The sequence below is a fragment of the Saccoglossus kowalevskii genome, chromosome 4 (assembly GCF_978046115.1).
Source record: "Saccoglossus kowalevskii chromosome 4, keSacKowa6.1, whole genome shotgun sequence".
Classification (NCBI taxonomy): domain Eukaryota; kingdom Metazoa; phylum Hemichordata; class Enteropneusta; family Harrimaniidae; genus Saccoglossus; species Saccoglossus kowalevskii.
The window spans coordinates 8383015-8397382 of record NC_140644.1 but is presented as its reverse complement, the minus strand read 5'-3'; the positions used below and the strand labels follow the sequence as shown (position 1 = coordinate 8397382).

General features: G+C 36.8%; 1 protein-coding gene across 1 annotated transcript; it reads right to left on the bottom strand.

Moving 5' to 3' along the window:
- Window positions 1–6681: 6681 nt before the first annotated feature.
- On the bottom strand, window positions 6682–13932 carry LOC144348239 (E3 ubiquitin-protein ligase TRIM71-like). The gene is made up of 3 exons (XM_085497707.1): window positions 12519–13932; window positions 11919–11995; window positions 6682–11525 (listed from the first exon to the last, which is right to left on the bottom strand). The coding sequence occupies exon 1, from the start codon at window positions 13807–13809 to the stop codon at window positions 12544–12546; it is 1266 nt and encodes a 421-aa protein (XP_085353833.1). The 5' UTR covers window positions 13810–13932; the 3' UTR covers window positions 6682–11525; window positions 11919–11995; window positions 12519–12543.
- Window positions 13933–14368: the final 436 nt, after the last annotated feature.

Here is a 14368-nt window from a genome sequence, read left to right as displayed (position 1 = left end):
GTCGAGTCAAGAGATTAATAACTAAAAATATCACCAGGAACGATAGTGATCAGGGTCTTAGTATAGACAATTTTAATATTTGTAGGGGATTGGAAAACAGGGTGATCCCGCATTTTCTGCTCTTTTCATACTTTACTTATAGTTATTTGGTAATGCATTGCAATGTTATTAAAATATTAATGGTATATGTGACACTAGAAATAGTATCTGCTAATGAACTTACATGTCTTCTTGGTGTGTAACTATCACTTTATGTTTTTTTTATTGTGTGCAACCGTCATGTTTTTGTATCCGACCACCATGTTACGATGTGTACTCAGCCTAGTATGTTGTTTATTTACATACAGTTTAATTTTTTTTTAGATTGGGTGAAAAAACAATGGCCAAACAAACGGATAATTGTTGAGAAAACAATTACAAATGAATACATATTAAGTTGGGAGTACATCAGTCAGAATAATTACTATATAATGAAAAACTGTAGGTTAAAATCCATAGCACTTATTGTTGTACATTGTTGCGCATGCAACTTTTTAAAAAATTTACACTTCAGTCTAATCCGTAAAGATCTCATAATTTTGACTAAGGAAACTATAAACCACTGCATTGTGAATACAGTAGGATAATATTTCGACGTTGGTAATATAGAAATTGCTGATAAAATGAGTCACGTTTTTTTCTTTAAGATTCAAAGTAATACCATCAATATGGCAATAATCTAACCGATCCAAAATATTGCCCAATACTTGAAAAATAGTTATCAATCTCATCTACTTTTCATCTTGATATATCGGTCTCTAATTTGTAGATAATATAATCGCAGTGGTCCCAATCAGTGTTCTTAAGTATCCAGGCCTAGTATTGATCATCATTTGCGAAAAAGTATCACTGCTCATATTTGATATGTAATCAATGTCACGTTTTATTGATGAGTGTGGACGATATGAGGTAAATATGTCATCTTGTTTTGAAATTATCGACAAAATGTCGTAGCTACGAAGGTTTGGGGTGCCGTTATACAGTATCCATCAAGTTCCCCCCAAAAAGGTTAGTTACATAATGGAATTAATTGAAAGAAATTGGTACAACCAAAAATAAACTTTTGAACCCCCGCAGATCGACTTGACTTGACATTTTGGTTTCGTCGTATATGTTATTGTTATCATGATTAATTTATTATCGCGAGCGTATTGTGAAATTGACTTCTGTTTAACTTTATATTACATTTCAAAATATGAAATATAATTCTTCTAGACCTTTCGCTAATAACTCATTCAATATAATGCTGTTACAGATATCGAGTTACAAAATTTACCATATTTTAGAAACTACGCCCAAAATGATGATTACACTTCGAGATTATTGCTCTTGTTACTCTGCAGTTTATGGTTTGAACCTGTGCTTAATAATTGCCCCATTTCATTACTAATAGTACTAATGCAAAATTATTGGTCTTTCATTTGTCCAAAAGTTATTCAACAGACTATAAGAACGACACAATAGCTGACTATAGTTAATTATTATGCCGACTGACAATGTAATCCAAAGGTGTCAAAATGGACAATTAGTATACATAATCAGTTAGTTGGTTGGTGAATATCTGTTGCAGGTGTTCATTGACCTTTAATATATCACGCTGTTACATTGTTTTTTCTCACGTAAATACATTTGAGAAAAAAAAATATTCTGATGTGAAAACACACCTGCGTACACTTAGAACTAACCAACACAGAAACTGGTATTTTTCAATGAATTGTTGACAGAAAATTAAAGTTGATGCATGAATTGGTTGTAATTCGTTCCCTATAATTATCAGGCCTGTGTCCCCGGTGAGAAGAATGACGCTGGGGAACCACTGCACGCTGCTCATCTTACTTCCATGATTGAGACAAGTATTAATCATTGTGTGGCTGTACATGTGTCAGGCAATATTCAATGTTCATTGTTAGTCACATATGATCAATGAGTCAATATCATCACCGAAATACCTCATCGGTTATGTAACCACATAATCGGACTGTCATTATCACACACGCACATCGCTGTTGATGACTCACTCGTAACCGTTCTTGTTATTCTTTGATTAATGAAACATCATTAAACTATTTTTTTACGTGAAAGTGTCATTGCCATCCCAATAATTTATAATAACTGTGCAAGCACCATATTCTCGGAATCAGGCTTTAATACCTAAAAATGTTGGGAGTGGTCTCATTGCGCTTTCTCATAACGTAAGGAGTTAAAAATATACGGTGGGATTAAAAACTGTTCGCCCTATGCAGCTTTATTTAAAATGTGTAGAATTGATTTCACCTGTATGGTAATTCCTAGAAGCTAGTACCATAACCTTTTTTCAAACTGATCATTTGTGATGTTTTAATTGACATCCGCATTTCACGACAAACGATCTCAGGTTGAAATCCACGAAGCACGTTGTAAACGACAAAAAACACATTGCTGATTGTAAAAATGTGTGTGTCGACATTAAAGAAGTGTGCCCAGAAATTCAATATTTCTAATTTCAACGTTCAAATATGGTTTCTTTTCTACCAGACAAATTCACTAACATTGAATTCCACAAGGAATATGAAAATCATGACACTACCAGTGACTTACGAAAATGAAAAAAAAAATGAAACCCGGTAATGTTAAAAACTCCAGATTATCGATTAGTCTGAATCTAATATTGAATAACTCATGTAAATTTTCAAATGAAATGGTCGTTTATACGAGTTTTTAACTCAGGGAGGAGGACACCTTCTTTGTGAGAACGGATATTGACCTCATTCTGTGTCTATAATCTAAACTTAAAACACAAACATTTGCTCAGTCTGTAGTTATGCCATAGTACTCCTTAGTGAGGAATTCGCGATATTGTCTCAGATGTTGTCTTATTCATATGTATTTTCTCTGTAGTTCTGATCCGCCTTGCATAAGTTTGAACTTCCGCTGTATCAACAACTATCATGAAAGTTCAAATATTCATATGCGTAAAGACATTTCTCTACTTCGATGCACAAGGGCGCTATATATTGTGAACAACATTATGTTGTGTTAAACGCAAGAACAGTTAATGTAGGCATGTTGACCAATATTCTGTTCTATAAATGTATTGTCCTATTGCAAACGTTGCTCAGCGTCCGGGAATGGACCAAACTGTCAATATCAGGCGTTGAATGCTGGCATGAAATACGGCCTCCGTGAACACCAAGTTTTGAGCGAAATATGGTTAAAGAATATGTATTAATGAAACACTTGTCGTCGATAAAATCAGAGAGGTTGTTGACTTGTTCAGAATTTCGTAAGCACTGTAATGGAACAGTGGTTGCCGTTGTATTCCAAGAACGTTGTTTAAATTTTCAAGAAACATATCAATGTATGGAATCAGGCTGCCAGTATTGAATGGAAATTTGGTAGATCACCCACATGGCCAATCTATAGTGGACATTACACAAAACAGACATTCGGTTTGTTCGAACCGGGCCAGTGTTATAGCGTACGTGTACTAGAGGAAATAGCAAAAAAAGTTGATTTGCACTTGAAGAGGACTAAAAAAATCAGACGGTTGGCATTTACAACTTTATTCCTTATATAGAGCTGTTTGTTTGTGTACATGTATTATACACTATCTTCTTTTGATCATTTTTGACGTGCGTATTTTGAACGTTCCGTGATCTACAGCATTTTGTCTTCTAACACTGAAAGTATGAAAAATGTGCAGCTTTTTTATTGAAAAATGTGCTGCGTTTTTATTGAAAAATGTGCTGCTTTTATATTGTGTATTAATTTTACGTAAGACATACTCGTCTTTGTTCACATGTATTGAAGATATGTTAAGAGGCGAAGGAATAAATGATAAATAATCAGAGATAAAACTAGTAGATTAACATGCATCATATACATAAAGTTTTGAATATATTTAAAATGTTATTGAGTGTTATTGTGATTTTTGATTTACGGGTATGTAAAACGAAATTACATTAACGGATGTAACTGATAACTTTTCCAATGAAATCCTTAGCACCCCGTTGGCAGGCCAGTCACACTGGTTCTCACCACAAGAGGTTACGATCCCCCCCTGCCAAATGCTAAGTACAACTGAAACTAATATCTACATATTTACATGAAAAATTGTCCACCTGTGCGGATCTATTTGTGCAGGAGTTTTACGACCGTATGCCCTTACTGACGTCAACCGAACTTGTTATGTGGGAAGTTGGCACCCAAGGCTCACAGGTGCTACACCTTGCCCAAGGGTGACCTGGAGGTAGTTGCGGCAAAGGGTAACCTCATTCTCGTGTTATTGTGTTAAGTCAATATTTCTTTTACTGTTCTACATGGTCATTTTTGTTTTTCTACCTCGCTCGTCTTTATAAGCGATGATAAATAACGTCAAACCTGTCAAAGTTTGGTATAATAGGTCAATGCCATATCGTTAGATGATTTTGTAGTTATAAAAAAAGTTTAGACAATCATACGCATTCTTTTCCGATTTGAACTATGAAGTTACTTAGCTTTAATTAGGTATTTTTTGTGTTTGGAAGGTATCGAAGAAGTCGTCGGTAGTAATTAGTGAAAGTGGCGCTCAGGGCAAAACACGTACAAGTGATTTAAATAGAAAAGCGCATTGGATTATGGGAAAACCAATGTTTATCAACCAAAATGTAGCACATGCGCGGCACGACGACTACTGCTCTTTAAAGTTAATCTTTAAATCGTGTACCATCAATGGACTGGCATCAGTATATCGATACTGTATAAAAAATAAACTTAGCATTTTTCATATGTGGTCAGCCTAAAAACTGATTGTTGGTTACTCCGTTATGTTCTTGGCGGTCCGCTCCTAGATAGGATTGCCTTCGTATCTCACACTACTCTGTGGGAGTGTGTTCTTGAAGTGATTATTTTGTTTGTTGAGTCGAGGTCAGTGCTTTCGTGGGGTCGGCGCGAGGTGGTACACCAAATTTCTGAATGACAAACAATTTTAACGTTTAATTTACCAATCGTTTAATTGTTCAAGTCTATAAAACATTCGACTTTACCGAGTCTTGGAGTTGATTTAACGTTCATCCACAAAGTATAACAAGTTTATAAAGTAGTTTTATTTGGGGGGTCAATCTAAGTGTAGTCAGGCTTGGGCTGATTTTGTGAAAACTTGAAAGGATGGTCACACCTTAGAAGCTGGAAAGATCTGACTAAAAACCCGTTCTCATTGCTGCTATGACAAGAGCCTACAAAATTGTGTGCGTCGCCCAGTGGGTCGCTTATCAGCCAACCTGTTTTTTTATTAAATTGTGAAACACATGTTCCTGACAGTTTGGAATAAATGTATAAAATTCGCCATATGTATTTCTTATGGTCCACCGAAAATAACAGAGGTTTTTGAGAAATTTACTGCACTGCAAGTAACGAACGACTGTACAACCAAACGAAGGCCTTGCGTGGAATTGGTTCATTGATAGAGGGCGCAAGTTATTGACAAAATATACCTATCTCCTGCCATTAAATAATATCGACATGCTATACATTCTTGAGTCATGTGAAACACGACATGCTTGTAAACACCAGTGTATGTATTTAAGGTTAATAACGGCCTACAATATATGCTACAGAAAGTCGCGTGTATGATTTGTTGTAGAGCCGAAAACGCATAGTCCGATACGGATTCTTGTGTTCCCTGTGCTACGGACTTCGACGGCGTTAGTAATCGATATAGCATCATACCAGATTGGTATACATGAGAATATTTAGTTCGTCCGACTTTTATATCGACTGAACATAATAGTTTCTCACAGTATACTAGTAATTTGCTATTGTATTTGAAGTTAATTATGTATTAATTTAATGCCTTCGTACTACCACAGGAGGTTGTTATCGGATACACTTTTGAAAAACATGCAACAATGTGCAGCAAATACATATAAATACTTGCAGCGTTTGCAGAAAATTAGTTATTTATGTAAGACATACTCCACAAAATACCTTGTATAAGCGATCTGTACATCAAGATGTTCAAAGGACATTTTTGAGTAACTAAATCCATGAGATAACTGGCAGATTGTGTAAAAAATGTAATTGACGTGGAAACGAAAACAGAATCTTTGTTACACGATTTGCCAGTCTGACTCATGGTTATATCGTAGTGCGTTATTGATCATCGTATCTCTTTATAAACGTATCCCGATGTTACCAAAACGTTCTTGCTCGTCGTTTTGAATCTAAGAATTAGTTTATAGATAGCATATGATGGTACTATTGTCATGAACACTATCGTTGTATTCAGGGATCAAGGAACTTCGTCTCGCTTGGCTGATGTCACTTACACGTAGAGATAACAGATTCGACCCAAATGACTACACATATTAAGTTCATTACAGACAGTCCAGTTTTATTCACACAAGCAGTAAGCCGACGTAACCCCTCGCTGTACCGTTTTATCGTCCTCCCTTCTTTTTACAAAAGTTTACAAACTCTATATTAAAAAGTGAAATCTCTAAGGCGTGGTAGAGTAACCATACGAGCAGCCAATCGCTGCAGTACTATCAGGGGTAAATTCTTCTCTCGGGGTTCTCCACACTGTCAGGGGGGAAACTCGTCTCGTCTCTCTATCTCGTCCCCTTGAGGTACGGGATCGGGAAAGTCACTTTAACTTTACAGTCAAATAAGACACACACAACGAAATACGTTTCAGCTCTCGTCTTAGTCGGTCAATCGAGCACTCTACCAGACACAGCGCCCTGGGGAAAAGTCCCCAAGACTATCCAAGGCTGACCCAAGACTCGCCCAAGACTGGACTGCCTTAAGGCTCGCCCCTGGACTCTCTCGGACTGCGTCTGTCGTGGAGTATTCGCCAAGACCAACTCAAACGCTCTTTATTCATTTTCAAAACTCTGACCAATTACAATGCAGTAAAAAGACTCTAGGGCGTAACCTTCAATCATAAAGCCAATCACACTAAGTACTGAATACGTCATATCTTTTGATTAATCGTTCACTACATTAATAACTACGGATGTCAGAATAGCGACGGTATCTTGTAATTAGTTCCATATCACTGAGCCAAGTTCCGTCCAATACTTCAAATAGGCCTACACGATGACAGACATAACACAGCAATTCGCTAATAATCAGTTAATTAAGTCGGTCAACAGATAGCAAAAACAAATCCATGACACATCCCTTCACCCAAACTGAGATATGCCTCTCGGCATTGCACGTTCACAAATCAAAGATACCGTCAGCCACTCATCGTCATAGGGTTAAATACAATACTAATAATAAAAGGTATAAATCAAAAAGAGTAAAACACACTAATTAAGTACAATGATTATAAAGTCTAAATACAATGGTTATAAAGTTTCAAATATCAACGGTTATAAATCAAAAACAAGGGAAAGGCTACCAATCGACTCACTTTTCTCAAAACGGTTCGCTGAGATAACCCGTCGCTGTACTGTCTCCGTTACTAAAGGTTACAAACTCTATATCAAAAGGTCAAAAAAAAACTAAGGCGTGGCGGTGTAACCAAGCGATTAGCCAATTGCTGCAGTCGACAGCATGATCACGTGATTACCAGGGATGCGTCTCTCGGTTAAACATTGCAAAGCGGTAACTAATAAACAATGAGTAAAAAGCTATTAATCACAGTCCTGTCACATACCCTAATAAACTTCAACTGAACTCACAAGTCGTTAATCTAAACAAAAGTCATACGGCGTGGAAACAGAATGCAAAGACAATGTCGCTTTCATAACACATTACTCATCTGGCAAAAAAGACGGGAAAGGCTAAAACGATAGAAACTACTAAGTTACATATAATCCTGTCAATCATGAACAAAAGCTTGCGATATCAAACAATACGTATATAAGCGCACCAAACTCCCATCTCAAAAAGACATTAAAAAACGTTACAAAGGTGCTCTAAACTCAAAAAGCGTCAGAAGTATTCCGGAAAACAACACATAAACAAAAACAACTCTTAAAACGTCGATATCTCTGTACATCGACAAATCTCAAAACTCTTAAAAAAAACACGTGGGGGCATCATTCCTCCCATCATATTCCGTACTCATAAGATCATTAAAACTCCATGAAACTTCACAAAACTCATAACACTGTGTTGCAAATACTTGTCCACTGAAACGCGCTTAAATCGTTATAAAGGACCTCGAACGTCACTAAATATCAGTTCAAAACAAAGATCTGGGCGCTTACATACATACAATTCAACATCACAAAAAAACACGGTAAAAACAATAAAAAAAACCAGCAATACATTATATTACTGAACAATAGGGTTAGGATTGTGGAAAAGAGTTCAACGTCCTGAGTTATACAGTGTCAGTTACAGTGTCCAACGAGCGGTTCTCTAAGCAATACACAGATAGCTAAAGTCAAAGTCTATAAGCGTCTCTTCTCTTGTCGCGTTAGTCCGGGTCGTTCTTTCTCTTCTTCCTGTCTTTAATGTCGCTCAATTCTTAATTATACAGTCCTATGCGGTACTCATCCTTCATAAGGGGTTCAGAGGTCTTCATCTCTTCAGCGTCGTATATCGGTGCCATACTGATAACGGTGTTAGTCGTCGAGCGCGGTTTCGTCTCTGCCATCGAGCCAGTTAGTTCGGTTCACAAGAAAGACACACCTTCGCCATTTCACTTCTCTTCACAGGATGTCAATGTGTGTTAAACACCTGCCCGGGATCTCCACTCACGTATCACGGGTTTAAATCCTCTCTCGGGGTTCTCCACACTGTCAGGGGGGGGGGAAACTCGTCTCGTCTCTCTATCTCGTCCCCTTGAGGTACGGGATCGGGAAAGTCACTTTAACTTTACAGTCAAATAAGACACACACAACGAAATACGTTTCAGCTCTCGTCTTAGTCGGTCAATCGAGCACTCTACCAGACACAGCGCCCTGGGGAAAAGTCCCCAAGACTATCCAAGGCTGACCCAAGACTCGCCCAAGACTGGACTGCCTTAAGGCTCGCCCCTGGACTCTCTCGGACTGCGTCTGTCGTGGAGTATTCGCCAAGACCAACTCAAACGCTCTTTATTCATTTTCAAAATTCTGACCAATTACAATGCAGTAAAAAGACTCTAGGGCGTAACCTTCAATCATAAAGCCAATCACACTAAGTACTGAATACGTCATATCTTTTGATTAATCGTTCACTACATTAATAACTACGGATGTCAGAATAGCGACGGTATCTTGTAATTAGTTCCAAATCACTGAGCCAAGTTCCGTCCAATATTTCAAATAAGCCTACACGATGACAGACATAACACAGCAATTCGCTAATAATCAGTTAATTAAGTCGGTCAACAGATAGCAAAAACAAATTCATGACAGTACTTGGCACGATCGCGTGATTACCAGGGATGTGTCTCGGCCTTGCGAAGTCGCCACTACGAAATTCAATAAGTAAACAATCTATTTATCAAATTCCTCTAATATATATGTCAAATACAGTGTTCACATAATGTTTCTGAAATGTAAAATGTGTACATATAATTGCATACACCAAATTTAAATTTATATATTGTGAAGGTGAATTACATACACTGCTGATTAGAAAACACACATAGCACGCTGACATACACACATATAAGGGGTTTAAGTACAAAAACAACTTGTTACATATATCAAATGTAATTGCACAATCGGCACGTCATGTTTCAATGTTTAGAATCAGCTGTTTAATGTGATCAATATGTTTTATAGAATCATTATAGAATTTGAATATACACGCATACTAGAACCCATATCATAAATTATATGTTTGAATATTTTTAGGCACCTGAGTCTGTTTTGTAGTGAATAGAAGTATTTGTATTTGTATTTGTATTTATTTATTTACACCAGAAAAAGAAAATATACATAACACAATTATTTTTTTTCCTTTTTACCACTGCAAAGGATTCTGGTGTGGGTCATGGAAATAGCTCATTTGAGCTAGTCGAGTCCTAGACCCGGAATAAGAAATAATATTGTACTGACGTGCGGATTATCATAAATTTATCATATACATCTATTTTATACTACCAGTCAATTAGTCAGCTTGTCAATCAGTTAATCAGTCAGTCTGTTGTAGTGAGTTGTCAGCCAATAGTCGTATAATTAATCTGAATATTCAGATATAAGTTCAGCTTTCAGACAATTTCTAAAAAGATATCTACTAATATTGGCATTTTGTAGTTCTGGTTCTAGTGAATTCCAATGCTTAATTGATGCAAACTTTATGTTATGCTGGGTTATAGAAAGTTTTGTTTTTGGTATAGAGAGGCTACCACTTCTATTTATTTTAGTGGGATAATTATGAGAAGGAGTGTTGATGTAGGTATCAGGACAGCGTGCGAAACGATTTTTATTTAAATCGAAAATATATAGACAAGAGTGGAATTTACATAGTTTATGAATGTCCAGAATTTGAAGAGAACGGAACAGTGTTGCAGAATGCGAGTTCCATTTTGAAAAAGTGATAAGCCGCACAAGTCTTTTCTGGAGTCGTAGAATCGGTTCAAGAAGGGTAGGATAAGCGTTTCCCTATATTTCAACACAGTGCGTTAAATGTGGAAGAATCGGGGTACTATAAAATAGAATAAGAATATACTTTGGGACATAATGTCGAATTTGTGAGATTATACCAATTTTAGAGCTAAGTATGTTAGTGACTTTGTTAATATGAGATTTCCAGTTCAAAGACAAATTTATATTGACACCCAAGTAAGATACTGATGTTACGCCCTCTAACGGCACATTATCAATTTCTAGGGATCCATTAATATGAACTTGTTTTTGTGGAGTTTTAATTACCGTATAATTTGTTTTGTTGGCATTAATTGTTAGTTTGTTAGCTTTACACCAGTCAACGACTTTTTTAAATTCTGTATAAATTGTATTAAGATTAATTTGGTTAGATTTATGTGAGTTGAATAGGTTAGTGTCATCTGCAAATAAACGAAAATCAAAGGCATTGGTACTGGAGTTAATATCATTAATATAGAGAAGAAATAATAGAGGGCCGAGTATTGAACCCTGGGGAATTCCACATTTAACTTGGTTTGGGGGTGATACGGTACCATTGACATCCACTGTCTGGAGACGATTTTCTAGATAACTGTGAAACCATTTAAGTGGCAGGCCCCGAATCCCATAATGCTCTAATTTTTGTAATAAAATGTGGTGGTCAATTGTATCGAATGCATTCTTTAAATCTATAAATATACCAAATGTGATGTAACCTGCGTCCATTTGTCTGTGATGTCAGTAATTAGATCTAGATTAGATAAGTATGAAATCAAATCCAACACATGCCTCAATATTTATAGACTGTTATTTTTCAATTGCAAATATTTAGTAGTATTCTACAAGACCTAACTCGTGGATATGGTGACGAGTTGTGTATTGATTATAATGATCGTAATAACCATGTCTTCCATCTTTTTCCGATTCATCCCACTGCACTAGGATTTCGCCTCGCTCACTCCCGACCACTGTACCAAGTACACCTTCTATCACATGCTAATATATAAAACATAAATACATGTTAAATTGAAAGCGTGATTGTCATGACGCAAACAACTTCGGTGCGTCAATATTGATCAATAATCACGTATTCAGCCGGAAAGTTATTACGAAAGCTACATCTATTCTCGGCCGCGTTGTATATATTATTTGTGGAACAATGAGTTCTGTTTGTATCAAGGAACGTTTTTATGAATATCTTATTAGTACTACGTATATTTAATAGCAACAATTATGAATCAGGCATATTTTATCACGATGTCCGATATACCAAAATTATCAGCGTTTTTCTTATATGCTTGTTAGCAGCCAGACAATATATAACCCATGTGCAAGTCAAAATATATATAGTAAATAATAAATCGGTTTGATATATGGACATATAATTACCTGATGCATGTGATATCCTGTCTCTGTCCGATACTTAACTCTGCTACCTGTCTTTATTTGTAAACCCATGTTTACTTCTGAAAAAATATAAATATGTAATGTCAAACATGTATTCTGAATAATTTCATTTGACGACCGTGTTACAAGGGCTCCACAGAACCATCAATAGAGATTTGATACACACTAACCCGAAATACATTATACGGCTCTTTAAATATTGTGCTTTAACAGAAAAACATGTGACACAATATTTGTGCGTATAATATAAATAGAACCAACCCGCCTTAATTTCGATAAGTGTACTCAATATTGCCTACCATGGAACATACAGGTAGTATAAAACGAGCAATCAGTATCTACCTTTCTAATTACTTTGTTTATACGAGTGTTTAATTATGCGTGCTAGCAGGTATTCATTGTATTCATTCACATTCGCATGTGTTAATGTTGCAACTTCGTGATTGTTTAAACCCAATGGACCATAAGTTCAACTTGTATTAGATCGCCGAAATGTAATAAGTTACACCAAGACTGTCTACTCCTAAAATTATCACGTGTTCCGAGTGTCCATAAACTTGTATATGTACAGTAAGCGCTTACCTGTAAACGTCATTATCTCGAATGGTCATCCTGGTACATAGATATTGCCCACTGCTATGACTAGATAGTACTTGCCTTCCTCGACAGCGCTGAACATAGACATATTGTAGATACCCTTATTACGCCTAACTTGTAGCTGTTCTGTTGTAGCTTGTGTGCATATTCTCGCTGATATAATGCTCAGCTCATTCGATGTGTATGGCAAACCATTTGTATCATCCACTTGTAAATGAACATTCACATTCGCCAACACCCAATGTTTTGGTATTTTATAGCCTTCGACGAACTTAACAGAGTTTATGTCAACTGAAGACAATGACCCGACACTATTATTTGATTGCTTAATTGCTTCTGCAGGTGAGAATTTGTAAAATATCTCCTTTGGGTCATGAATCTCTCGAACGGCAAGTATCTCCTTAATACGAGTCGTGGTCTTCTTAAATTCAGATGCGATCTCTGCATCATCTCCGTATTCCATCAAAACGTTGATAAAGTTTATTGTACTGTTGCAGCCTTTCCTTGCCATTTCGTACCGATCTACGTTACATTCTAGTTGTTTCGTTATATATAAATATTCTTGTTTCAGTGTGGTGAGCAAATCTTCCTCATCTTGTTTTACTTTCTTTAAAAGCGCTTCTGAGTAATTCTTGATTTTTGTAACTTCTTCCACATAAATGTTCGTCAAGCTGGCAAGCGTTGTCGTAGCGAACTCTGCCATTGACTTCAATTTTCGCTGTTTCTCGTCTAGTTTTACAATGGACTCAGTTAATTTTGTATTCAATTTCTTTGCCGCCTTGTTGAGGTCTTGGTGTTTATGGTCTGGTACCCGGTGATTTACTATAGTAGATGCGAGGCAATTTGGAACTTCGCACGTCTCGCAGAAGAACTGTAAAACATTCTTTTCGTGACCTTTGACATTACAGTAGGTAGCTGGCCGATATACAGACACTTGTTCGTTGTTGGTATTACTGTAGATATCGATTGATATGAAGCGATGCCCTTTGGACACCCTTAGTTTCCGATGCGTTTTGACACACCTCTCGCATAAATTAGATACGCAATCAACACAGTGCTGAATAGCGGTAGCCTCTTCACAACCATCGCACATCTGATCACTGGCTTTGATGAATTCCACTAAACCGTTGATCACGTGATTAGATCCAAACGCTTTTGCAGCTAGCCCCACCATATTCTTTTCTACACTCGGGACAGATCCGCCCACCCTTTCTTGACACCAGCTTGTCGATACATTCCTCGCAGTACGAATGTAGGCACGGTAATTTCTTGACATTCTTATAATACTCCAGACATAGACCACACGTTAGGCATTCTCTGCCAATCTTGTCAATGTCGGAACCTGAACCACACGTCATCGCGAGTTTACAAACGCACTGCTGACGTGTGCATGAACTAACCCACTGCAATATAGTCCCCTTAGCCTGGTCGTAATAGCGCCATTCCCATTATATTACAACTTCCTACTGAGTGACCTTGTGCAAAATGTATATGTTTGTGGTTAATTTTATCAACGAATCAACGGTTGGTACCAAATAACAGGATTATGCATACATATATATTTCAACACTGTATCACCTACGCGATCTTAGGGTGTACGCTATATGTCGCGTGATATCGTTTCCAGGAAAATCTTGAGTCATGTCATGCCTTTAATAATATGACTGGGAAGTGCTCCAATAAATGTTATAGGACAGCTATATGACCCTATCCAACTCAAGATGTTTGTAAATTTGGAACAAACTATGGTCTTCTTGGCTGATAGATTATTGTTGCGCAATGATTCAGTTGTGCGAAACTAGATGTAAACCAATCTGACATTAGTTTAAGTTAAT